The sequence below is a fragment of the Cavia porcellus genome, unplaced genomic scaffold (assembly GCF_034190915.1).
Source record: "Cavia porcellus strain 051 isolate PalLab524CR breed Dunkin Hartley unplaced genomic scaffold, mCavPor4.1 scaffold_1, whole genome shotgun sequence".
NCBI classification, from domain to species: Eukaryota; Metazoa; Chordata; class Mammalia; order Rodentia; family Caviidae; genus Cavia; species Cavia porcellus.
In genome coordinates, this window is record NW_026947484.1 from 165507744 (window position 1) to 165533067 (window position 25324).

A 25324-nucleotide genomic window follows, 5' to 3' on the forward strand; every position below is an offset into this window, starting at 1 on the left:
CCCAGGGACCAGCCAGAGCGCTTCCTGGACACTGTGACTGCCGGGTCTCAGCAGCTCCTCGTCACCTGTGTTTTAGGGCTCTGCTCTGAATTCTGATGTGGGGTACTCCTCCTCCAAGCCCCCACAAGGGGCCCCCCAAGGGGTGCCGTCTCGTTTCACTTGCTGCTTCACTTATAAGCTCACTTTATAAGCTGTCACTTATGGCCCTGAACCCACACTTTTGTAGACAAACTGTCCTGGATTGCTGGCCCACCCATGCACTGACCACTGCTGCACACGAACTCAGCAGACACATGCCCCGCCTTCAGTCCCAAGCTGGTAATAGTGCTTTTAGAGCTGACTGTGAGCTGCAATTTCCTGTACTTTGTGTCCTAAGCCTCCAAAAGCCTGTCTACAAAGGTGCTGCGGTCATTTCTGAATGAGCCACCACACCTACCGATCTTACAGAAGTCTGTAAAAGTAATGGCATTACAACAGTGTGACTAGTTCTCTGAAAGGTGCTCTGACAGCAGCACAGTAGATGGATACAGTATCGTACACTGGACAGACCAGAGCCTTCAGCACACACAGTCCATACATTTCGATGCATGAGCAGGTTCAGAACAAGCTCACATCTCTCAGAAGGAAAGGCCGGGACCAGAATAGGACTGACCGGGGATTTCCATTCCACAGGATTCTTGGGGCCAGCACTGTTGGCACAGCACAGCCACGAAATGCAGTCTCCTCACCCACTTCAGAGAAAACACTTGGTCAGGAACTGAAGGCCAGGCCAGGGTGGAACCTGGCATAGACGCAGTGCCCACACAGCCTGCAGTGGTGGCAGCTATCTGTCTGTCATCACTGAAAGCCTAAAGGTCCCCTTTGCCATCCTAGTGTGAGGTCCCAACTGGGATGCTGGACCAGGAGGTGGCAAAGCTGAGGGCAGGGCTGGAGGCTGCTGACAGGAGTGGAGCCTGAGGGTGGAGCAGGCTTGGCTGCACCCCTTTCCCCCAGGTGATGTCACTCTGTGGAGAAGGTTGGGTGGCTGTGGACCTGGCAGACAGAATGATGTGGATCCAAGCCCACACCATGCCTCACTCTCGGTGAGATGAGGGATATGCAGCAGGCATCACCCCAAACCTGACATCCAGAGGGGGTCCCACACCAGCCAGAGGGGACCACACGCACGGCCCTGTCAGCCATCTCTAGAGATCATGTCAGGGGCGGGTGTGGGGAGGGTGTGCTGGAGTTGGTGAAGGCAGAATCAGTGAAACCGAAGAGCACAGCTGCTGGGGTGGTGAATGCAGGGAGCAGAAAGGAGGACACTGGGGCGAGGAGCCTGGGGTCAGTGTGGGCAGGAAGGGGGACACAGGGCACGGCAACTTCTAGGGATAAACTGAGCTGTCTGATGAATGTGAAGACTTGCGAAACGATGAAAGACATGGAGCTCTCGGGAATGTAGTGTTCAAAGTTCCGGTGCCTCTCTCCACCTCAGGCTGTCCTAGAAGCAGGGGCTGCATGCGTGTCGCACAGACTGACCTGGCGACACCCGTGAACACGGCTGGCAGCAAGGACGCCGCATCTCTCCAACCCAGGTGTCAGGTGGGAGGCAGATTTGCACGATCTCTTCTTGTAGCTCATGAGACTTTCTGTGTGACACAGGCTGGGAGCTATGAGGCTCAAATGCCATGCAGGTCACTCACTATCTTTGCAGGACAAGTCTTGGGCTACGGGTCATGCTTGTCCTCAGCCGGAGGTCATGGACTATAACAAGCTGGCCAGCCATCAGTGTCTACAGTCTTCATGGGTTTTCTTCCCAGGTGGCCTTGAGGGAGGGGAGAGAAAGCAGCAGGGTCCTCCAGTTCCTGGAAGGCACAGAGCAGGGTGACCCCCCTGAGTCCTCTGTCACTACATGATCCATCTAGGAGCTTTCCCTCGAGGGTGCTCCTCAGCTGTCAAGGAGACAGAGCCAAAGGAGGGAGAACACACGTGCAGGCAGGATGTGTTGCCTGCAGGAGTGGCCTCATCCATGTCCTGGCCAGGCCTCCGAGTCTGCCCATGAGACCCATGATACCCGCTGAGGCACAGAGCAGCTGGTGCCTCCACCCAGGTGCCTTGCATACCCATCACTGGAGCGGGTAGACTTTACATCGTCCCAACGTTTCTGCAATAAGACTGAGTCTCTGGCTTCCAACCTGGATTCAAGGATCCTGAAGAGGCTCAGCCTGGGCCTGGCCTGGCGCCCTCAGATCTGCTCTTCAGAGCCCATGTGCCCTGCAGGGTAGGCTTTCAGGTGGAACCTGACAGAGTCATGACCATCGTTGGCCAGGAAAAGCCCAGCGCCTGCGGGAGGGGCTGTCTGGACACCTGCAGACTTCAATGCAAGGACAGGTGCCTGTGGCAGGGAACGACGAAGCTGGGGCTGCAGGCAGGCTCTTCCCATGGCCCTGAAAGCCAAATTTCGATAGGCATTTTGTTTACTGTGCCAAACTGAATCCTCCAAACAACCATTTCAGGAAAGCACATTTTCTAGGTGAGAAAAACGAAGCTTGAGATTGAATAACTTGTCCTTGGTTATGGGAAGGCACATAAGAGTTAAATGTTATAATTCAAAGGCTGTCTGTGCCTTTACCTGGTACCTTAGTGACTACATGGAATTTGTGTTAAACTTGGGATGATAAAAAGCACAGAGTCTCTGTTCCCTGAATGGACACCGATGCAAGGCCTGAACACACCACACAACTGCCCTCCGAAAGGTCAGGAGGAGGCAAATGGGGATAGTGGTGCCTCTGCCCAGCCTGTGACGATGTGCAGGCTCAGAGGCAAGAGACATGGCATCAGTGTGGGGATGGGGGCCAGAGTGACCTGGAGAGCAGGAACCTGGGCCTATGCCGAGCTGTTGGCACTATGCTGTCAAGACAGGGAACAAATTTTGGACCAGGGGCCTCGGACTTGGGCAAGCCAACTGTGCACTGTGAGAGGACATAAAGCAGTAAGTGGCGCTCGCTGCTAGCAAGAGCATGGTCAGTGAGGCGTGTGTGACAGTGCACGTTAGGTAGGAATGGGTTTAAGCCGCTTTTACAAATGAGGGAATGAACTGCCGTCTCAGGAGTGAGGTGACTTCTCCAAGGCCACCTTGGTCGGGGATGAGCACTCACTCTGTGGTGACACCAGAGAGTGCACAGCCCCTGCCCGCCCAGCATGGTGCAGAGGAGGATAGGACTTCCCGCTCCCACCCTGTGATCTGTCCTGTTCTCTGGCTGGTGGCCCTGGGCTTGCAGATCTTTGATTGTCCCACCGGTGACATTTCCTCCCCAGTAGGAGGGAGCTGCCAAAGCTGGGTGAAAATGTCTGGGGCCTGCATGAGCCTGGAACCGGGCATGACACAGAGATGCTTAGCTTCATGTTCTCACAACGACAAGGACAGTGTGGAAGGTGCCACTGCCACCACCTCAGGCAGGTGCCAGATGACAGCCCTGGACAGCCATGGACATCATCTCACTTGGTCCTCAGAACACCATGGGGAAGGGTCTGTGGCACAGAGAGGCCACTTGCATCTCCCAGGTCAAGGGGCAGAGGTCAGTCTCCTGGTGACAGTTACGTGACAGCTCAGCCTGCAGCTCTGCATCCACAGCTGAGTCAAGGGCGTGTCATTCTCTTCCTGGCCCAGAACTCTGAACCACATAAAGGAAACCTAGAACCCTACACAGTGGAAGACGTGGCAGCTGTGCACCGTCTCAGCCACGCAGTGGCTGCTCCAGTCGGGTGTCAGGTTCCCTACAGACCTGTCTCCAAGGTTAATTTTTTTTTTTTTTTGTCTTTTGGAGACAGGGTCTCATTATGTGGTTCAGGCTGGCCTTAAACTCACTTTATACCCAGGTCGTTCTCAAACTCCGAGTGCTGGGATGACAGGCATGGGTCCCCATGTCCGCTCCAAGATTAACTTCTGGAAACTGTCTTCAGATGTTATTTCTAAGTCACACAGCCCCACTCTTTCCTGTCATGAGTAGAATATACTCTGTGTCACTCCTTAATAAATGGTTTGCTATTAAGGAATCATTATAGTAATGCGGGCTACTGGAAGAAGGGGCTGCTCCAGCCGCCAACCCTCTTAATGACCCTCATCTGCGCGCTTCAGGAGCTGGAAAAGGCTATGGTTATTGAACTGCTGCCACCTGCCAGAGGAGATCTGTTCAGCTCTCACTGCTGGGAAGAGAGGACGATGGGAAGAAACAAATTCCATTCCGATTTCCAAGCTCCTTGTTTGGGCCATGACAGTGCTGAGGGCACACTTGTGTGACAGGAATTATTGGACATGTGACCAGCTGAGCGGAGTGTCTGGCCCACTGTGAATGCACAAGGTCTGAGAGACCTTCTTGCTGTTCTGCCTTGGGTCCGAGGCATGTGCTCACTTGGCTGGTTCCAGAGGAGACTCATCCACGCAGGCAGGCGGTGTCCCGCATGGGGCTTCCACACCAGAGCTCAACAATGGGGCTCTTTTGGTCCACATGAGCACCCAAGAAGGAGGAATGCCGGTCACAGAGCCCCCAGAGTCAGATGGGGCTCAGCACGCACTGCTACCTTTATAAAGCAGCCCCAGAGACCTGGCTGTGTTTCCTTCAGAGCGCAGGACCCTGTCCTCATGCAGATCTTGGGAACTGGTGCCTGGAGCAGGCGGGGAGGAAACCCGGCCCAGCTGGCAGCTCCTGCACCAGAACAATTAGTGTTGCTTTGCATTCCAGAGGCAGAGATCTTGTAAGAAAGTCCATGTCACTGGCACAAAAAGAACGAACATGGGAAAATACTTTTTCCTCTTCTACCAAAGGCACAGTTGTAAAACGCACAATGCTGTGAAAACTCAGGCAAATCTGGAATCATCATTAAAAGGAATTAACTTGGAAAGTAATTTATGGCAAGAAAATCAAACTCCTTTGTTATCTTCCTTTTTACTGTGACATGCTTCCTGGGCACTGCCTATGAGAGTTGGCTTTTAGAAGGTAAAAAACACATAAGTATAGTAAAATTAACTCATTTTATCAATTTGTGCACTCTGCCAGAGTTTCCTGACTGTGGCTATGAGCAAGGGTTGTAAAACTGGTGAATTTGCATGGAAAAAGAAACTAGTGCAAGTAATTTGTGAAAGAGGTAGCAGACAGAGCCTGCCATAATTCAGACACCCTGTGGATTGAGCCTGCTGCAGTGTGGGCAGTGTGGGCAGCCAGGGCCTGGAAAAATGACGACACTGCAGTCAGCCCGACTTGAGTGGAATCAATCATAAAGGTACTTTCTCTGCAGCGTCTGCAGCACAAGCTCCTGTAACTCCTGCCCAAGCAGATTTCTGGTCTGTAAACCAGAGCCGAGCTCCTGATTCCAACCTTGCCTTCTGAAAGCTCTGACCAAATGCGTGATGGGAGAACAGTGTTCCCAACAGGAACATAAAAGAAAAGCACTGAACTAGAACATGGATCTCCCTTGATGTGAAAAGGAGCTTGCCTGCTATTAGAAGGTTTGAGTCATGCTCTTCATGAAATGTGGCGTTAGGTACCAAACCCAGCAGAGTGTTTTTAACTCCATGGAAGGCAGCTGCTGACAAAATCATGACTCCCAGGCACAAGTTCAAAAGAGAGACAGACAGAGACAGACAGAGACAGTGGGTAGGAAGGGGTAGGTAAAAGAATTTTTATTTTAGGGAAAATGTTTTCATTTTATTAAAATAAGAGTAAATCATTGATACCTTCTCCCACCTCATTCTGAACTATGAAGCTGGCTTATCTACAACAGATGGTGACTGTCGGTTGGATCTGTGAATGATGATATCTAGGCGCTTCCTCTCCAGCAGCAAGTTTGGCCGTGACCCTGAGAAACTTAGACATGTGCCCTGCAGAGGCAGGCGTGCCTCCCAGCACATGGCATGGGGCAGTTCATGCATTACATGTGCAGAGGTAGGCACTGTGCTGAACTAAAACCACATGCTCCACCTGAGTTCCCCACACACTTGGGCAATACTGTCCATGGGATATGCATCTGAGTTGCTCTCATTTACAGAAGGGGAAACCAGCTGTGAGGACTTCGAGTGCCATCAGGCCCAGACATCCAAACTCTGAAGGGAGGTGTCGCCTAGATTTCCACACTTGCGACCTCTCCGTCCTCTCTGAGATTCGAGGGAGAGGAATCTGAGAGATGCAAATAGAAGACAGTGACCACTCTGCACCCAAGGGCGAAGCCTCCATATCCCTTTGCCCTCTCGCTTTCCTGGCTATGCTGGTCTGTGGAGAGGCCCTGGCTCCTAGTCCAACAGTGTGGGAGGAGCACGGGCAGGGCTGACTGATCTCCTGCATCAGTGGCTTCAGCCCTGGGGACTGGAATTGATTTTTGCATCTTAGGCTTTCAGCTGAGGTCAGATGTGGTACCGCTCAGGACGTGACACAGCCTCAGCTGAGGAGCAGTCTTCCCTGATGGAGACAGGCTGGGCGGCCCAGCCTTTCTACTATGCTGGTCTATAAACAGTGAGGAATTCTGCCTGGCCCTTCCAAGGGATGCTGGACAGCCTGGCCCCAGCCATGGGGAACTCAGGCTGCATCCAGTCTCTTCCCAGCACCACGCTGGCACAGATGTCTTGATATTTTCATGTTGACCATTTTCCTCTTCCATTTACTGAAGAATCCTGGGTGTTATGTGTACTCCTATTAATCACTTACTGGATTAGTTCAGTCCCAGTGTTTGACAACGCAAAGCCTCCACTACTCTCAACCCAGACACCGATATTCCACATCCTCCCTCTGCACCCCTGTCCTATCCGAAATCACCTAGGATGATATGTCCCACCCAAAGCTCAACCATCTTTGTGGCTTTACTGTGGGGTACAAAGGATTGTCCCAGCTTTTGAAACACACAAAAATGTCTTTTACTTACTAGATACGAACATCTGCAGTTTCAGGAAAGCAGTTTTGAGAATAATGTAGAAACAAACTTTGGGTAAAACTGTGAGGAATCACAATTCCTAGCTTTCTGAAGCAGAGGAAGGAGAGCTGAGGATTGGCATCTTTGCAGAATCAGAATCATTAACTCTGCAGGGGTCACTGTAACATTCTAATAAATCAATTATGAGACGTGATTCCAAAACTGCCTGATCCTTATTTAAACATATAGAGCTGTTCTCTAATAAACCCGCTAACTGTGGTCAGTGCCAGGGTCAGCTCTGAGCACAGAGAGGAGGACTGAGGCCCTGTGCAGGGACGGTCAGAGTGGCCACTGGAGCTGAGCAGAGTCTCTCAGTCCATGTGCCACGCCCAAAGGCCATTTCTCTTTCAGCACTAGCATTCAGCCCTGGTAGGGACTTTATATCTTTTGATTAAACAAATGTAAGCTAAAGGTGATACTGGTCAGACACTGCCCAGTCGGGAGTTACCCAGAGGTAAAGCTCAACTCCCAGCCTTCCACCCTGAATGACTGCAGGCACCAAGCTGCCTCTTGCTTATGAATTCACACATTATAGGCAGAAAGCAAACCAAAGACTTCCACGGGGAGATAAGAGACAGATGAACACAGGATCCAAGGCAGGCAGCAAGCCAGCATGTCACCGGAAGCGAGGGTTCACCCCTGAGGAACAGTACCCATGGTCTGGGAAGCGGAGCATAAATGGCAGGTGAGCCACACAGCAAGGCCTCTAGCTCCTGCCCTGAGTGGGGGTGCAAAGATCCCACATCTCCCAGGCAGGGTGGCCTAGCGGGAAGGTGAGTGGGGCAGCTCTCATCCAAGCGACCTATGTTACACGGGGCGGGTGGGGGGATGGGGCTGTGTCTCGGGCTGGGAGTGGGGCGAGCAGCTCTGCCACGCCAGTCCTTTCCAAGTGCAGCCAGCTTACTACCCAGACAGTTACCCCAGGTATGGAAAGGAATAAAATCCCTTTCCATATGCATGCAGAGCATGCTTCTGAACTAATTCAGTTTCAATATTTATTTGGAACAATTACTGAATTATAGTGGAGGAAATCTGCTAAACGGAGCCAGCCAGACCAATGTTTTTCTTTCTTAGAGATGACAATATTCATTATTTCATCTCTTTATGAAGGGGTGACTGCAACTGGAAAATGAGACATTGGCACTGCTATAACATCTTTAGAGTGAGGTGGCTCAGACGGGAGAAGCAGAAGGGACACAGGGCCAGTCAACATTTCTATGATGTGGCCAAACAGTTCCCTTGCAAGCCGCTCTGGAAGCAGATATTGTGATTTTTGAAAGGGACCCCACCCTGCTGTCGGCTGGGTCCCAGAGGAGGCGCCGTGGGCCCACAGACACCAAAGGGGTGATGCTCATTTTAAAATCACCCACAAAACCGCTATGGAGATCTCATTATACTGAGCCCCATTTATAAACACGGCTAACCACGGGGCGTGCGGAGACTTTCTGTGCTGCTCTAATAGGATATTGATCGCCAGTGCAGCCTGAGTGGGCGGCCGCAGAGTCGACGACAGTGGATGCGCGCAAGGTCACCGCGCTGTCTTCGGCTGGGTCTTACTAGCATTCTTTTGTTTCTTTCGTTGAGGCTCAAGACTGCCTGGCTTCATTCAGAAGAATTTTAAGACTAACCTTCCCCATGAGCACAACTACCCTGTTCCTAGGTGGAGGAGCCACAGCCCAGCTTAGATGGCCTGCCTCTCCCAAACACCCACAGCGCCACGCCCCTGTATTAGCCCCTGAGCCTGGCTTCGCCTGGCCCAGATGTTTCGTGACCAGAGACTCCGTGGGGCCACAGCCATGGCTCGCTCAGCCAGGCTTTCTTCTCAGCCGGCCTGCCGTAGAGCTCCTAGCCTGGTCCTCCATGGCTGGTGGTTCTCGTGGAATGGCCAGCTCTGGGTGTGTAGGTGCAGATTGGGGACCTGGCTCCCAGGGGTCCTGGGGTCCTGCTCTCCCATGCAGAGCACAGCTCCAGGCCATGGGACAAGGCTAGGGCCCCTTGGCAGCCACGTAGCAGCTAGGACCCTTCCCGTTGGGTTGTAGCTGCTTCCTGGGACCCATAACAGCATGTGGTGGAGAGTGGTTTCCAACCCAAAGAGGCCAAGGCTGCCAGCCAGGCCCCAGCCGTGAAGTCACCTGCATACCACCTCTGTCTAGCAAGACAGAGGTGGCTGAAGAGGACAATGGGCAGAAGAGCGGATGCTGGGAAATGTGTGGGAGTGCCAAGCAGGGCTCTGAGGAGACCCTGGCCTGACCAATAGGAAACAGGAGCAGTGCTGCGACAGCTCGGGCCAGGTGGCCAAGGCTGTGTGTGAGGAGGCCCTCCCTTCCCCCCTCCCCTCCCCTCCTGTCCTTCCCCTCCCTTCTTCCCCTCCCCGCCTTTCTCCCTCTCCCCTCCTGTCCTCTCCTCCCTCCCTTCTTCCCCAGAGGCCTGTATTTCCCCTCACTCAGAACTGAGTCCTAAATTCCCAGTGTGACCCCCACAGGCCCTGACCTGTGGGGAAAGGCAGCAAGCAGACTTACATTCTGGCATTCATGAGTCAGGCCCTTGCCAAGGGCTGTCCCTTCCTGCCTTCCCCAGCCCAAGGACTGTGAGAAACCCAAAGGTGCCAAGCACAGGTGGGGAGAGGTCTCCAGGAGCCGGTGCCTCTCTGGCTGACACCCCGTGGTCCTTCCCTTGTGTCAATTTTCCCTGTGCTCCCTATCCCTGTGCTCCCTACCAGGCCACATGTGTGGTGACATCACACTAAGCAAGGACCCAGCAGGGTCCCTCCAGGAGCCCTCCCAAGGACAATGACCAGTACCTCTCCCTTTATTTAAAGGAAGGAAACCAAAAATCAGAAACTGCCTGAAAACCTGGGGAAAGTAAATATTTACAGTATCAAACTCTGCAGTCAAACAGTAACACCCAGAAAGAACCTGTTCCAGTGAGGTTGTCCTGACTGAGGACCCTGGACTCCGGGCAGGAAGGGCTGCCCAGCCTGGAGGATGGCGACTGTGTGGGATGGGAGCAGGTGATTGGCATCTACAGGTTGGGAACTGCGCGCTGGCCTGGGATGTAGTGACAGCAGACACGTATGTCAGGACATGCTTGTGCTGAGACCCACGGAACAACAGGCACCAAAGCTCACGTGCGAACTCCAATCCCTAACATCAGCGTGGGCCCAAGTTGGTAACCATGTGCCTCGGCTCGTCTCTGGTGACGCATGGGCAACCCCAGAATCAGCAGCAGGAGCTGTGGGGTGACAAGGGATGTGGGCGTCTTCTGCAACCTTGGAACTGCTCAACTCAGGACTGCGGACCGGCCGTGAGCACCACCCAGGTGCGTGGGGCCCAGGATCCCAACCCAGCAGCGAAAAGCAGGAGAACTAAAGTTCAAGAACGAAAAACAAAGCTGAGTAGAAAACATGCTGGGAAAGTGCAGGTAAGTATTTGGGTCATTCTGGCTGACACGAGCTAGGGCGAACCTCCTCCATCTGCACTGGAGGCCACAGATGCCCAGCGCCCTCGGTCCCAGGAGAGCACAGATGGCCTAGTATTGTTGTGGGCTGTGCCCATTGAGCGCCAGTGACCATTGTTCTGCATGGGCACATCGCTGGCTAGCCCGCCGGGCAGCACCATCAACATGTTTCTAAGGACCTTGCTGGTCCAGAGTACCGGATTTGGAGTAAAGGGGCTTAGCCTTTTCTTTAAGGCAAGATTGGAGCTGGGTAAGGGTTTAATGTGTCAAGGCCATCATTAGTTACAAAATTGTGGCATGCTGGCAATTTCTAAATCCTGCAGTACAACAATGACTGGCACCTCAGGCCAGCTGGGCAGAGCCACTGGGCTCCAGGTTCTGCCCCAATGCTGCTCCTTCCCTCTGGCCACCCAGGGGGCAGTGGCAGTGGCCTGTCCAGGCTTCCTCCATGCAGCCTGCTTCTCCCAGGGCCTGTCTTGGACCTGGCTCCTCTGTACCTCACTGGGAACCCCAGCACCCTCATCCTGACCCACTGATTCCCTTGGCTCGCTCACACAGTCACTTCTCTAAGCTCCCCTGAGCATATGGATTCTGCCACGCCTAAGGCAGACCCAGCACTGGACCTCAGGGTGACTCTGGGTGACTCTCAACTCCCTCTCTGAGATGGAGACTTCTCACTGAGCAGATTAACAGAGTGAGCAGTCTCAGAGCCTGGCCAGCTGGCTTCTCCTCAGCCTGGGCTCTTCCTGACCTTCAAGGCCCTTAAGACTAGTCCCGCTATGCAGGGTGAAGGAAGAAGAGGCCACGCTCCCAGGAGTCACTTTGCTAATGTAAAGATTCCCTGCTTGGTACTTCAGAGGCATGTGTGGGGGAGAAAATGTTAGTGTTTGGTATTTATTTTTCCTTTTCTATTAGGACCTAGAGCATCACACTTTTAAATAAAAACAGAGGCGCTCTAGAGGGGCAACTGTGTATATGTGGGAGACAGACAGACAGACAGACAGAAGGGAGACAGAGGCTCCTAACTTCCTCTTGCATGGTGTGGATGGTGGCCTCACAAGTGTAATCAATGGGCCTTTGATCACTGGAGCAGGCAGTGACAGCAGCTTCTGGGCAGGCTGTGGTCCTATCGACAGACTGGTAATGACCACACTGCGCATGTCACTCACACTGAGTACATTACCATTGTTAAAGGTCAGAAGCTTGGTCTGTTGAAACGCAGTTTCCCCACCTCGTGTTCCCAGGAATCCCACAATCCTCCTGGAGTGCAGCAGGACAAGGGTGTGGAGCTTTTCTGCCTCCCGTGACCCACATGGAAAGCAAACACAGGCCCACGGCCACCTGACCAGTTGGAATGAAATCGTACTCACTCTGTGACACTCGTACCAGCTCAGTCACACTGAACACGCCTGACGTGACAAAGCTGTCCTGGAAGCCCAGATGTCCTGTGGAGACAGAAACAGAAGAAGTGCCATGAGTGGGTGCTGGGCCTTGAGGCTCTGGGGTTTCAAGATGATGAGGGGATGCCCTTGGCTGGCAGGCCGGGCTGCTCAGGGGGCGGGGGCTGGGGTAGGACACAGTCATCTGGCAACAGGGCTGGCTCTGAGTTTGAGTCTGGAGGCTACAGCAAGCCATGACACAACAGGGTGGCTTTTGAGATGGTCTTAAAAAATTCACTGGGAAATGTGAAACAAAAGGTAATTTGAAAGAAGGGGTTACTCAAGTGACCTCTGGGACCCTAACCAACGGGATGAAAGTCAGAGGCTAAAGAGCAGCCGCAGTCTAGAACGTTACTCTCTGAGTAATGTCAGATCAGGGTTAGTTATGAGTTTAAGTCAAGTAAGACTCTAAGATGTCACCCTCCCTTTCTAGAAGAACCACATGGAGAGATCTGAGGAGGCTGCAAAAGCCAAAGCAAGCTTCTCCATTAAGTATAAAAGGAAATTATTCTGTGCACAAATGAAAACTGAAATATGTTTAGAGAAGAAATGATTTTGGGTTCATTATTTTTTTGAGAAAATATAAACTGATAGCTTAGAGTTGAGGAATCCATGAATTTGATGCCTACTTCATTTTTCTGAGTACACTTAACTTCCTCTAAGGTAATTAATAGGACCTCTATCAATGATTACTCATTGTAATTTCATGGCATACTCAGACACATACACAAATGACAAAAAAATCCAAAATCTACCATGTGCTCGTTAATTTTCTGTCTCCAAAGTTTTCTATGAGTCTGCCAACAGGTAGATTCTAGCTGAGGATCTGTCTATGAAACTAGTATCTACCAGCTTTAAACTTTGGCTCAGAGAAGTTGTTAGCTAACGAGATTTTTAAAGTAACTCTTCTTTGCAATAAGAAACATAACCTTTAAGACACATAATATAAGAGAACAGATCAATCTGAGTATCTAGCACTTCAAAGATAAATGACTTTTAAAATAAAAGCCGTATTTTTTACATTATAGGAGAAAGCAAGTTGATATATGGTACTAAATAGGTACTGATATATTTATCAAATACCATGCATGAAAACATATGCAAAAATCACTAACATTTTGGTGGACTACTAATGAAACTATTAAGTTATTCTTGTTTTGGTTACAATGGATTTTTGGATAAGGAAGATTTTTACTGAGATTTAAAAGAAAAAATTTCAGTTAACTTTGATATCCAACATATATCTCTGGTATTTTAGATAAAACCATTCTAATTTTTAGGATATGCCATAATCATTAACAGCTTTATAACACAATGATGAAGTTTTACTTAAATGTGCTTAAGAAACTTCACCTATCAAAACAACCCCACACCCAGGTATTCAGTTTGCTTTTATTCAGTAAGTGCCTAAGGCGCTATCTCTTGGATTAAGAGAACTGAGAAGTAGAAAAATTAATAAACAAATAAAAACTCTCTAAAGAGGTTTTGGCAAAACAGACCACAACATTTCTTTCTTATTGGGACACAAGTAAGATCATATTTATCCTACAGATAATCACAGAGGAAATCCAGCCACAACACAGATGACAGCGGACTTAGAGCACGCACAGCCAGGGCGCTCAGAGCTGGACGGGAAAATCCGGCCGGGCTCCCACTCCTGCGCTTTTCTCTTTTTGTCACTTGATTTACGGGCTGATACTTGCTTCCATTCCAATCTTTGAAATCCCTTATTTTAAGGAAGAATTAACAAGAGTTTCTGCACGGAGTGAATATAAACACAGGCACTTTAATCCTGCCACCAAAAATCAAGAAATACATTTGAGAGACTCAGCTGAGTTTGATGCAAGATTTGGGGATCTCCCGGATGTCTGGTTTCTTTTGTCTGCCTCTTAAATGTTGATGCTCCCTAGGTTCGGGCTTTGCACACCCAAATCATCTTATCCGTGTCTGTGATGTCAGCTACCAATCTAGACTGTGCTATCTGTGAGGACTGGCCTGGCTGACCAGTCCACCACTGCACTCTAATGTGTAAGACAAAGCTGTTAGCGGTTGTCTGGGAATGCATAAATGAATGAATCCATAAACCAAAGGCCCTCAGTCTTTATCTTTTGCTTGGATCCAGACCTACAAGTGGATCCTATTCTTGCCCCTCTGAATCCTCCATTTCTATGTCTTGGTGATGGGCTGATAATTCCTCTGTGACCCATCAATTGGCAACCCCCAATTCTCAATCTCAGCCTTGGACACCCCTGCCTCTTCCCACCCTGCTGCTGGGGCTGACTTGAGCACCCACTCATGCCACAGTATCCACTGGCACCCACCCTGGGCCAGGCATCAAGCAGGCTGCAGAGTTCCCCCTGCAGACGCCACAGTGTGGGAATAGAGAGGGCTGAAAACATCAAAACAACTTTTAAGGAAGGATAGATGGTAAACATGACTCGAAGGAAAAGAGCAGGTGAGCAGTGTGGGCGTCTCAGGGTGCCCACTCTGCAGAGGAGCCAGATGTAGGGGTGAGTGGGCACTGAGGTAGAGCAGGGAACAGGGCACCCTTTGAGTCCCCGCATGGTCAGAGCTCATGGCTCTAATTGGCGCCAGCTCTTCCATCCCTTCTGTTCCTGCCAGGCCTTGGGCTCCAGGCAGGAACAGAAGGGACGCCCCTTTCTCTTGCCCAGCACCCATCCTCCCACCATTTGAGACCTTTGTCACTGCTGTCAGCCGTCTTCTCCCTCTGCGGGTCCCATTGAACACAGCTCTACCCATGTGCTGCTTTTCCTCTGCCCGGCTGTGTCCTCCAAGCCAATGCTCCGATTCAGTTCCCAGCCTGGCACCTCGTGAACCAGACAAACCCAGCTCCAGCTCCCACCAGGATTCACGCAAATGCGTCCTTCTGCCTCCCATGTTCAGTAGCAGGCCTTTAACTAGCAAGAAGGCCATTGGCATGGAGAGCCATGAGCAGGAACCTCTGGACATTCCCTGGAAACCCGGACCAGAGTGGAGGAGACCTGCTGAGATGCGCTTCTGGCCCAGCAGGCTTGGCAGGTTTCCCTGACAACGATGGTGGGGCCAGGAGTCCCTAGCTGCTGTTGTCTCCTTCCAGTTTGGAAGACCAAAGAAAAACAGAGTCCCAGAGCCATGCTATTTAACTGTCATCAGGGACCAAATCCCCAAGAAGCCAGTACTGTTTGCTCATTGAAGTCCCTGCAAAAATGATCCTCATGCTTCTTCCAGGTGGGTGGAAAGTGTATAACACACTGTCTCTCCAGTTCTGACGTAGCCATCTCTGCAGAACTATTAGAGTGTCTAGTTAGCTTCTGTTCTTAACGTGGGCCTGATGAAATGTCCCATGTATCTCTAAGTGGCTATGAAGCTGGTTTTGTTCCCCAATTACTGGGAACCCTATCGATAAACTGTAGGCAGGTAATAAGGAGACACGAACCCCTAGAGTTGGTGTGGAGGTGCCATGGCTGACGAAACTCCATGCACACCTGCACAAGCCCGTGCCCAGCCTCAGTAACACCAAATCCCAGAAAGGACCAGCAGGAAAGTTTCACCAATCTTGTTATCTTCTACAGCAAAAGGAGAATAGAAAAGAAACTACAAGGGCAAATTTAAGCAGCTTGGGATTCAGATGTTATTCTTGTGAAAAGATCCTCAGTCTGAAACCTGATCAAACATTTCCAAAGGCCCTAAGGTTTATACGTGGAGCAGGGCCCCTCAGAAATGAAGACCAAACACACACTTTTGCTAGGTTTGTCGCAGCTGAAGGGCTGGACCGCTCGAGCTCTTCCTGAATCCTGAACTGCTGTTCAGGGGCAACTGCATGGGAGGCTGAAATGAGCACAGCCTCACTCACTTTAGATAAAATGGCTAAAGGCTCCATCTCTGGAGGTCTTGTTCAGTGGATTCTCCATTAGAGCATTGTTTCCGTGCGGTGACGTCAGTTGTACTTGGGGCGGGGGGGGGGGGACGGACGGGGGGACAGGTGAGACTTTCTGTGAGAGGGAGGAATGTAAAAAGCTAAATTCTTTCATGGATGTGAGGAAAAGCAGCTCCCAACCTCAATGATAATAGCAAGGATTATGGAAAATGCCATCATATCAGAACCAAATCTCATTTCACGGGGGAACTGAACATCTATCTTTCCATGGGTGGGGGGATGCCAGATTTGCACAAGGCCCTCAGGCCTGGCGAGAGCACCCGAGGTGGGGAGGTGATGCACGGAGTTGGTATATCCAGGGCTGCCATCCTTACAGTGCCCTCCCTGTCATGGGGGAGGAAATTTTGTTTCCTTCCTAGACTAGTTCAGTATTTACCTTAATCAACACAGCCTGTGACATTTCCCTTTTACTTATGGGTCAGGTCTGCAGCCTGGGTGGCCAGTACAGTTGGGACATAGCACCACTGTCACTTTGCACAGGGCACTCTGAAAGGGATGAGAGCCAACAGATGTATCTTGCTCCCCACCCCAGACTTGTGCTGCTCATGCACAAATGCTGCGAGTCACCCAGGTGTCTGGTGCCACTGTAATTCACTAGCACAGGAGGGAAAGTGTGGGTGATAGTCCAGGGCTTTCCTCTGAGAAAGCCACCAACAGCTTGGCGTTCCTTGAGAATGAAGTTTAAAACCTTAGGTATGCATTTAAAGCCTCTCGAACCTGGCATCTGATAACGTATTTCCACACTCTTCTTCCAGTGCGACCGCCCAACCTCCATAGCACATCCATGCCGAATGAGCCCGTGCCCCCAGGATGTTCTGCCAGGGTCAGGCCGTTCAACATTCCACCCAACTCAGACCAGAACAGAGGCACAAACACACAAGAATCAAAGACTCTACATAGCAGCATAGATGTGAAAAACATGATTGCATTCACTGTTGGAGAAGGAGCAGGAACATCAACACCCTAAGGCTGGGAGAGTCCTGCACTCGGTGGCTTTAGGCACTGTCCTCTGCCCTGACAGGGACACTGCTCTTCGGTGGGAATTCCTCTGCACAGAGAAGCCGGCTGCGTTCCTCTCCCCGCTGCAACATCATGGCGGGGCTGTGCAGCATGGTCTGTGAGATAGGTCAGTGTGTTCAGTGCGGGCTGGACCATTCTGGCCCCAGCCGCTCCCTCCAGCATGACTATGCTAGGATGTGGCCAGACCAAGACAGGCCTCTGAGGAGTGTCTCTGGGCAGTACTGTCATCAATAGCAGCATTTATTCAGTTGGGTGACGTGACCCACACCTATAATCCCAGCTTCTCGAGAGGCTGAGGCAGGAGGACTGCAAGTTGGAGATCAGCCTGGCCAACTTGGTGAGACTCAGCTTCAAACTAAGAAAGTAAATAAAAGGGGCTGGGATGTAACTCGCAGGTACAACAGCTTTGCACTCAATCCACAGTACTGCACAAAAAGAAAACAATCTGCTCAATGTTGCTACCTTCTCCCCCACTCTGCTCTCACTGCCTGTATAGGTGAGGACATTGTGATTTTACAAAGGAGAAGCACAAGCTCAGAGGGGTGAGTGATTCCCCTCTGGTCACTCAGAGAGTGGCAGTGAGGACTTGAACCGAGGTACATTCAGGTCTCTGCATAAATACATTGTGTAAATTTCATTTTAATCCATCACATGTACTATTTTTTTTGCCAATTTCTACAGTTAAAATAAAAATAAATAAAATAAATTAAAAATTACAAAACATTTTACTGTCCCATATGTTTGCAAACATTGGCCACATGACCTTATGGGCTTACCCGGAAATGGAAAGGGCCCGAAGGCCACCTAGAGATTTACACTACTACAAAAAGAGGGATTTTGGAATGAAGAATTGGCAGAGCCGTGGCCCTGAAGATACTGGCTTGCCTCGGCACTCTTCGTGGGCTGAGCCGGTCCTCTTAGCCTCAGCCCACAGGCCTTCTTCCCACGCCTGGCCGGCCACATGGCAGTTCCTGTCATGTGGCCCTTCAGCACTCACGGTCTGTCAGATCTGCGGTAGACAGGGTGCTCTGGGAGTGCACCTGGCTCAAACCAGCCTCCACACAAGCAGAAGTTTCAACTGAGGGAATCACTGAAAATATACCTAAATAAAACAGAAAAGTTTCCGCCATGTCAGAAGAGCAGTAAGCCCACAATAATTAGCATAGGATGTTCCATATTTTATAAATTTAGTCCTTTCAAATTAATTGTGATGCTTTGCAATGTACTATTAATTTAGGGTTATTTTTAAATTGACTTAGTTTTGGCCTAAAAGGGCTTTCTTTTTAAAAGCAACTTTATCATTTTTAGGTCCTAAATCAAACTTTTCTATAAATTTGGAGTAACAACTGGTAATTTGCAAATGGATTTATAGTAACCTAAGTTCTGCTACAAATCCTTTATGCATGCTGGGGAAGAAATAAGGAAATGTAGTCCCTGAATGCATCAGAAACTGATTTCCTTAAATAAAACAGACACGAGACTGGATTACTCCAGGGCCACCTGGCTCACGGATGCAGAACAGCAAAGTCCTCCACAGCCTGGCACCCTGCACCCTTCTTCAGGGCTACTTTGAGTGGAGCCGGCTTTTCTGAGAGTGTGCCCTATGGCAAACCCTCCTGGGGCAGTGGACCCAGTACAGAAAGGGTGAGCAGGCCTTGTGCTGTTTTAGACATTTTGCTGTGTCCCAAGCATGGAAAGAAAATCACCAATGGCCTGAAGTGATACATCTAGGTATGCAGTTTTCCAAATACACAACGCAACTAGTGAATATTTAGACCAAACTGCGAGGAGCGGTCAACGTTTCAGTCACTCGCCTACTTACCAAGCAGTCACCGAGTGACTGGTGCTATGATATGCACTGCTTATCACATTAGAGATTCAGGATGACACACTTCTGCAGGAACCGCAGCCACGTGGGGACCTGTGCAGCCCACAACACTCTGGAGTCTGCTGGCCCAGCACAAACACCAAGGGCGGCAGAGGTGGGGCATTCTCAGGGAGGTGTCGCAGGATGAATGGCACTGCACAGGCCGTGTCGTGTCCACACAATGGAGGAACACTTCCAGGACTTTAAAGTCATGTAATGCAATTCTAGGCTGGGCTTTTCTTGTTAAAAAGAAGCAGAATGGCAGTGATTGGAAGAGAAAGGGGCCAATATTTGACAACAGAAATCAGCATAACCTTTTAACTGCAGCAGCCATGGGTGACTGCCTCCGACCCTGGAAGATTATGTGGGATTTCAATGACAACAGCTGGAAGAGAGCGCCTGTGAATGGAGAGCACAGATCTGAGGCCCGCACAAAAGGGGCACAGCCTCTGCCCAGATCAGCGGCTGATTAGAAATTGTTTCCTGGTCCTGGCTTAATAGAGTGTGATCGTGGAAGGGTGGGGGCTCTTCCTCTCCCCTTTTTCTTTTCAAAATCTCTCCCAGTGAGACACTATCATGGGGCTTTTTCACACCTGCTCCCTCCTTGGCACTCTGCGACCCTCCCACCCTGCCAAGGACGGGCACTGCCCCACCAGAGACTGCTGTGCACACTACCCCTCACACACATTTCCTTTAGGGGTTTGAGCTGAGTTCCCAAATGATCTCTATTGTGCTTACTTTTTATTTAAGCATCTGTCACACACAGAGACAGACTAAGACAGACAGACAGACACACACACACACACACACACACACACACACACACACACACATACACAGTCTGAATAAGGATCAGCTGAAAGCAGGAATACAGCATGAAAGAAAGCATGCATCTTGAGCACTGGTGAGGTGAATGGACACAGAAATGAACCAGCTCTTCCGACCCATTCATTCCTATTCTTTTTTTAGAGATATGAAGGTAGATATGATGTCGAGTTGTTCTTCCACCAACGTCGTCAGCTTATTCAAGAAGAGTATGAGAAAAGATGAGCAGCTACTTCCTTCCAAAGACAAGGTTGCTTGGCTCAGGCCATCAGAACTACACTGTGGCCCGGCAATATGGTCAGCTCACCCACACGAACCTTGGTGGACTTCCTCCTCTGCTGCTGCCTGAGCCCCAGCACCACATGAGCAGAAGGGAGGTGGACTGGCGACTCACTCATGCTGTCTGGCTTCCCCACACACTGGGCCTTCCCTCCCGGGCCATGGGTTTCACTAAAGACTACCCTCATCTCTACACCGTTCAACAGGACTGTCCCTTACACAAATGAAACCTGAGCTGGGTGGACACTGCCCTGGCCAAGTGTGTGGCCTCACAGAGGCCCGTGATGGTGTCTTCCAAGCCTTCGGAAGCCACCCTAGACCGTGATAAAGCCAGCAAGCCCCTGGGTGGAAGAGATGGCCCTGGTGCTGTTTCACAGCTCTGTAAGCAGAGCGCTGAGGAGGAGTTCCACTCCCAGAGCAGCTCCACAGGCGGGCACTGGCTTCTGTTCCAGGGGCGCTTCTGCCAAACTCCTAGACCTGCCCAGGTGTCCTCCAGCTCGGCAGGGAAGGGCAGGGTCCCCCAGGCTAGGTCTCTGGTTCCCGCAGGCCAACCTAATTTCCGCTGCAGTGAGTGTTTTGCTGTTTCTGGAAGTGTCAGCTTGCAGTGGCGATGTCAGCTGTGCGTCCGTCCACACAGGGTGCGTGACGCTGCTCACTTCGCCTCCTCTCAACCGTCTCCAGAGTGAGCTTCTAATCTGTAAGTTACACACCTACTATAAAACAGGCGATTATCCACATGCTTTCAGAGTGTTCAGCTGTTTGTGATAAGAAAAACCCACGACTCCAAGTAAACGATAAAGCAGGGTAAGCTTGCCCGTCCATTCCTGGAGTACAGGGCCCCTTGCAGAAATGCTCCAATCTTATTTTCAAGGCGCTTTTACATTAAAACAAAAGGCGACAGGGAAGTCTTGCAGACAGTAGATCCCTAAATTCCCTGAGTCCCTTTTCCTGTCTGTAAAGTGACAATAGCTGAACCTTCCTAGATGTTGGTTGTTGGCAATAGAGGACACTTAAAAAGCTTACCAGAACCCAGAGCAGAAAGGTGTTAAAAAAGATATTATTACATATAAAAAACATGTTGCTTATGTCTTAAATCTTGAATCATCTAGAGACTTTTAATAGAAAAAGCATTTAAAATGACCATGTTCTTTTGCAAAGGAAAGTTAACTCAGAGATTCTTATAGAGCTTTCATATGTAAGTCATAGCATTACAATTTATTTGAGTGAATTTTTGAGAAAAATTAATTTTTTTCTATAACAAGTAACACAAAACTTACTACTAAAAACAAATCCACTGATATTTCTTAGGTTTTTGTCTTTAAAAAGTGAGATTAATAGTATGTAGCCTCTAAATTATTTTAAATAAGCTGAGAGCAAACTACAGTAATCTAATTCTTATATATGATATGGTGTACACATTTATTTCTAATAGTTATAAAAATATTTATAAACCTAAAATAACTTAAATATGACACTCTTCTGAAGGCTTCATGATGTCTAGGCCTCCTGAACATCTGCAAGGGCCAAGTGGGACCCTGGATGTGGGGATCCAGATTTTGACCCTAAATTAGGACTCAAGGGTGACAGCTGCTGAGACTTTCACACTGGATTTTAGGTCAATCTTTCTTAAAGCAGATAAAATTTTACAGAGAATGAAAATGACTATTTTACCTATTTGTATATTTTGCAAGCTTCACTCTTTTTTTTGTCTTTTTGAGACAGTTTTGCTATTCAGTTCAGGCTGACTTTGAAATCACTCTGTAGCCCAGGCTGGTCTCAGACTTGTAGCAGTCCTCCTGCCTCAGACTCCCAAGTGCTGGGATGACAGCCGTCCACCAACACTCCCATCTCACTTTTTTTTTTTTTAAAGACCTTGGTTTGCTGAAAAATCCTTGTGAGCAACTAAACACAATGTATCTGTTCTAGAAAACACATATTTGGAATTCTAATTCTGTTTCACAGTATTTTTCAAATAATATCTACTACTTGTTTATAAACATAAGACACTGCTGAAGGTTTAAAAGGGGATAGGAAGTAGACAATTACTGGTGTCATGAACTGGAAAAATCCAGTTCAGAAAGGAACTGGGCCTGCCCTCAGTGCTCCCTCCTCTGCTCAGAAGAGCTGGCCACCTCACTGGGCTCCTGACACCAGGAGCCTGGCCTTTGTGGCAGGTGGTGGTGGACAGGCTGCAGGCAAGTGGCTCTGGTCACTGATGCCCTTGGTGACACAGGCAGGAACCCATACACACACCCAGCCTCCAAATGCACTGAGTCTTTCTCTGTGTCAAGCAGAGCCGCCCCTGAAGTGCCTCAGGTCCCACGCCATCCTGGGCTACGCTGGCAGCAGCCACAGCTCCCAACCTGAACATGCCCGGGTGCAGCGATGTGAGATGCACCCTTCTCACACCTTGCCTGTCTCTGGCCATCTGCACTGCTCTCTGCAGTCACAGCGTAAACTCTCAGGAGCTGACAGCAGTGACAGTTTCTCAAAGTGCCCCTTCCTCCTCAGTTCCCTGTGTCCTTCCTCAGATGCAAACATTCTTCACTTCCTGGAGAGTGCTCACCCCAACACCGGCACAAGTGGGTCTGCACATTGTGCGGACGTGGTGACCAAACCTCTGGCCTCTTTCGGGCTGCTAAGAAGACTCAGCCATGTGATGATAAGCTGCCGGGAAATCACTTAGGGTCTCCTCTGTTCACCTCTGCATCATGGTCCCTAAAAGTCAGAGGACTCCAAGGAAATGGAGTCACATGGAAAAAATGGGGAAAAAACTGCAATCTGCTCTTTGCTAACTGCGGCAGGACACAGGTAAAAGAAGGATAAGGTCAGGATGACCCCAGTTCCTGCAGTCAAAAGCACGCCAACACCACCCCATGAGTGAGCAAAGAAGCAAAGCAGCCAGAAGCCTCAGGTGCCACCAGCCAGGTCTCCAGCGAGTTTCTCAGCCTCGGCCGGTCGCTCAGAAGCAAGGCGGCTTGTCCAGATCTTCCTTTTCTTCAATCACTCACATACTTGATTGAATACCTGCCGTTTTTCCAAAGGTAGGAGACAAGGGCAATTGCCCAGGGCCCCCGAGGCATGCAAGTCCTTTGAGAGGATGTAGCCTTGCTTTGACTTCTGTCCCCAACATCAAGAAGTCTGCAAAACCTCCCGGGGGTGGGGGACTGTCATGAAGACAGGCAGCCCCGCATGTGCACACGTCTCGCACCTGTATGTGCATGCGTTTCACCTCCCTTACTCCCTCAGCAGCCAGCCAGAGGAAAGCACTCTATCAGAGAGACACATCCAGGGGCGTCTGAAATACCCATCACTGCCCAGGCATTTCTGAGTGACAGTGTTGCCATCAGCACCAAGCCTGGAGGGACACGGCTGCTGACGAATCTACACCACCTGCTCTTCTGAAGGCCACCGGTGAAACCAGCAGTGCTGCCTGTTTTACAGCACACCCTGAAAGCGAGTCAGCAGGCTGGAGAGAAAACCAAAGTGTGGTCTGTGGTTCTAGGGTGCTTTAACTATAAACCTAGAGTTTTCTCTGCAGCCTAATTTATTCATCCGCTGAACGTCTGTCAATGCCAACTTCTGAACGGAGTACAGATGGCCCACTCGGAGCAAATCCCACCACGCTTTAATCAACTCTGGTGAGGAAGCCCTGGGATCACCACCACCTTCAAACATTCCTGAGTCCTCAGAGCAGCACACTGTGCAGGGTGGCGTCAGCAGACATGACAGCTGCTCCCAAGATTAGGGCACAGGTGTGAGTGCAGAGGGTCACAGTGAGAGATAGGCATGGGGAGCTTGTGGTGAGGGTGTGTCCATGGGGTGAAGACAGCTCTGAAGTCTGAAGGGGCTACAAGCTATGGCTGGATGTTTCCCGCAGTTCAGACACATTCTTTGATGGAGTAATGCTGGCTTGAGCCACAGGTGAATGTATTTTTATTAAGGAGCATTTTCAGCGATTATTAATTTCGCATCAGATCTGGGTCTGACACAACTGTCAGCTTTGTGTCCTGTAAAATCTGACACTCCCTGCTGGACCCTGCTCTGCCCACGCACCACAACCATGCCCTTCGGGTCCAGTCACTGAAGCCCAGGAAGGCAGCCCCCTGTGAGGACCACAGGACAAGGTGGCCAGGGCTTTGCAAGGGGTGCGGGTGCTGACTCTGCTGAGCATGAGGAAGGCACTCTGGTGGAGTGGCGTAGCTGGCCCTGGTCAACAGAGACCTCCACGGGTGTGAAGGGAGAGAAATGCAGGACGATCTCTTGTGGGTCCCAACAGGACACAATCAAAGAGAGCTGTAACGCTGAGTGCTCACCCCGAGTCAGGCACTCACAGTGTCTGTGTGGCTGTTAATTCCCACTGTCTTCCTCCTGTGTGGCAGGGCAGAGGAGGAGTTTACCCTGCGTATGCAGCTCGAGGCAGGGCCCCACATCCCACCCTCAACCCACCAACCCACTGACCCACTGACCCACTGTTCTGCAAACTACAGGAGAGGAGGGCACGAGGCCCAGCTCCCCACTGAGGCTGAGGCCCTCGGGCTGTCCCCTATACGTCCTCCCTGACCATGGGGAAGGCTGCCTCCATGCATCAAGACCCCGAGACCAGGTCTCTCAGGACACACCACCCGAGCACCCTGCCTCCCCTGATGCGGTTCCACCTTGGCCTGGCCTGCTTGCCTGGAGCCCCCAGCCACCCTGCTGATGCCCCAGGGCAGCCCTTGGGGACACATCTGTGTCTTGTGGTTTGTATGCTTTTCTTCCCACTTTGTGTTGTTGCTGTTGGGCACCGAAATGTGACCCTGAGGAGTGCAGCCCTTACTGCAAGAGGCCCTGTGTGACTGCCCAAGTCCCAGAGGAGGCGGGTAGAGTGCTGGCCACAGAGTCCTACTAAGGGCCATGGCAGTGTGGTCATTGGCCTTGCCCCAGGGTGAGGTGATGAGAGTGCTAGGAGCATAGTACCATATCCAAGTGCCTACCCACAGCCCCACACAGGCCTAAGGGCATCAGAGGGCAGTGTGCCAAGCCAGGCAGTCACAGCTGAGCTTGCCCCACAGGATCAGTGTGCGGGACATCTGCACCGTGCTGACCCAGCCGGGCTGCTGGTCACAGATCTGTAAGGTCATGAGAAAGCACAGTTGTCCCGCAGGCAGATGGCATGCAGCAGCCGTCCTGGCCACCCTGCAGCCAGAGATATGAGAGAGTGGCAGCCTGAGCACCAAGGCCCAGTCTGTGGGTTGCAGGATGAATGGCTGCAATCTACCAGGTGCCAGAGGAGCCGGGCATGTGTGGGACACCCAGCCTCCATCTCACCCCACTGCTGCCTCAAGGAAGGGACAGACACATGCAGACCCTGCATGGAAGTTGGCAGGCTGCACTCCAGAGGCCATTTCCCAGCACTGCCCCTGTGCCATGAACATGCATTCAGGACAGGACCGTGCTGGTGCCCCACAGTAGGGCACCACCTGTCTTTCCATTCGCAGCCTCTCTACGGCCGGGGTTTTTGTCCTCAGGTGACACTGGTGACATCACAGCTGTGAGTGCCTGAGGAGCATCTGGCACCCA

The 25324-nt window shown here is 50.8% G+C and overlaps 1 protein-coding gene across 8 annotated transcripts in view; it reads right to left on the reverse strand.

Moving 5' to 3' along the window:
* The window catches only part of Nfia (nuclear factor I A), a 421148-nt gene that overhangs the window by 84087 nt on the left and 311737 nt on the right, over positions 1-25324 (reverse strand). For all 8 annotated transcript variants that reach the window (XM_063259700.1, XM_063259705.1, XM_063259699.1 and 5 more), the window contains exon 4: positions 11766-11840. In XM_063259700.1, the coding sequence (XP_063115770.1) occupies positions 11766-11840 (75 nt within the window). The remainder of the gene's footprint in view (positions 1-11765; positions 11841-25324) is intronic.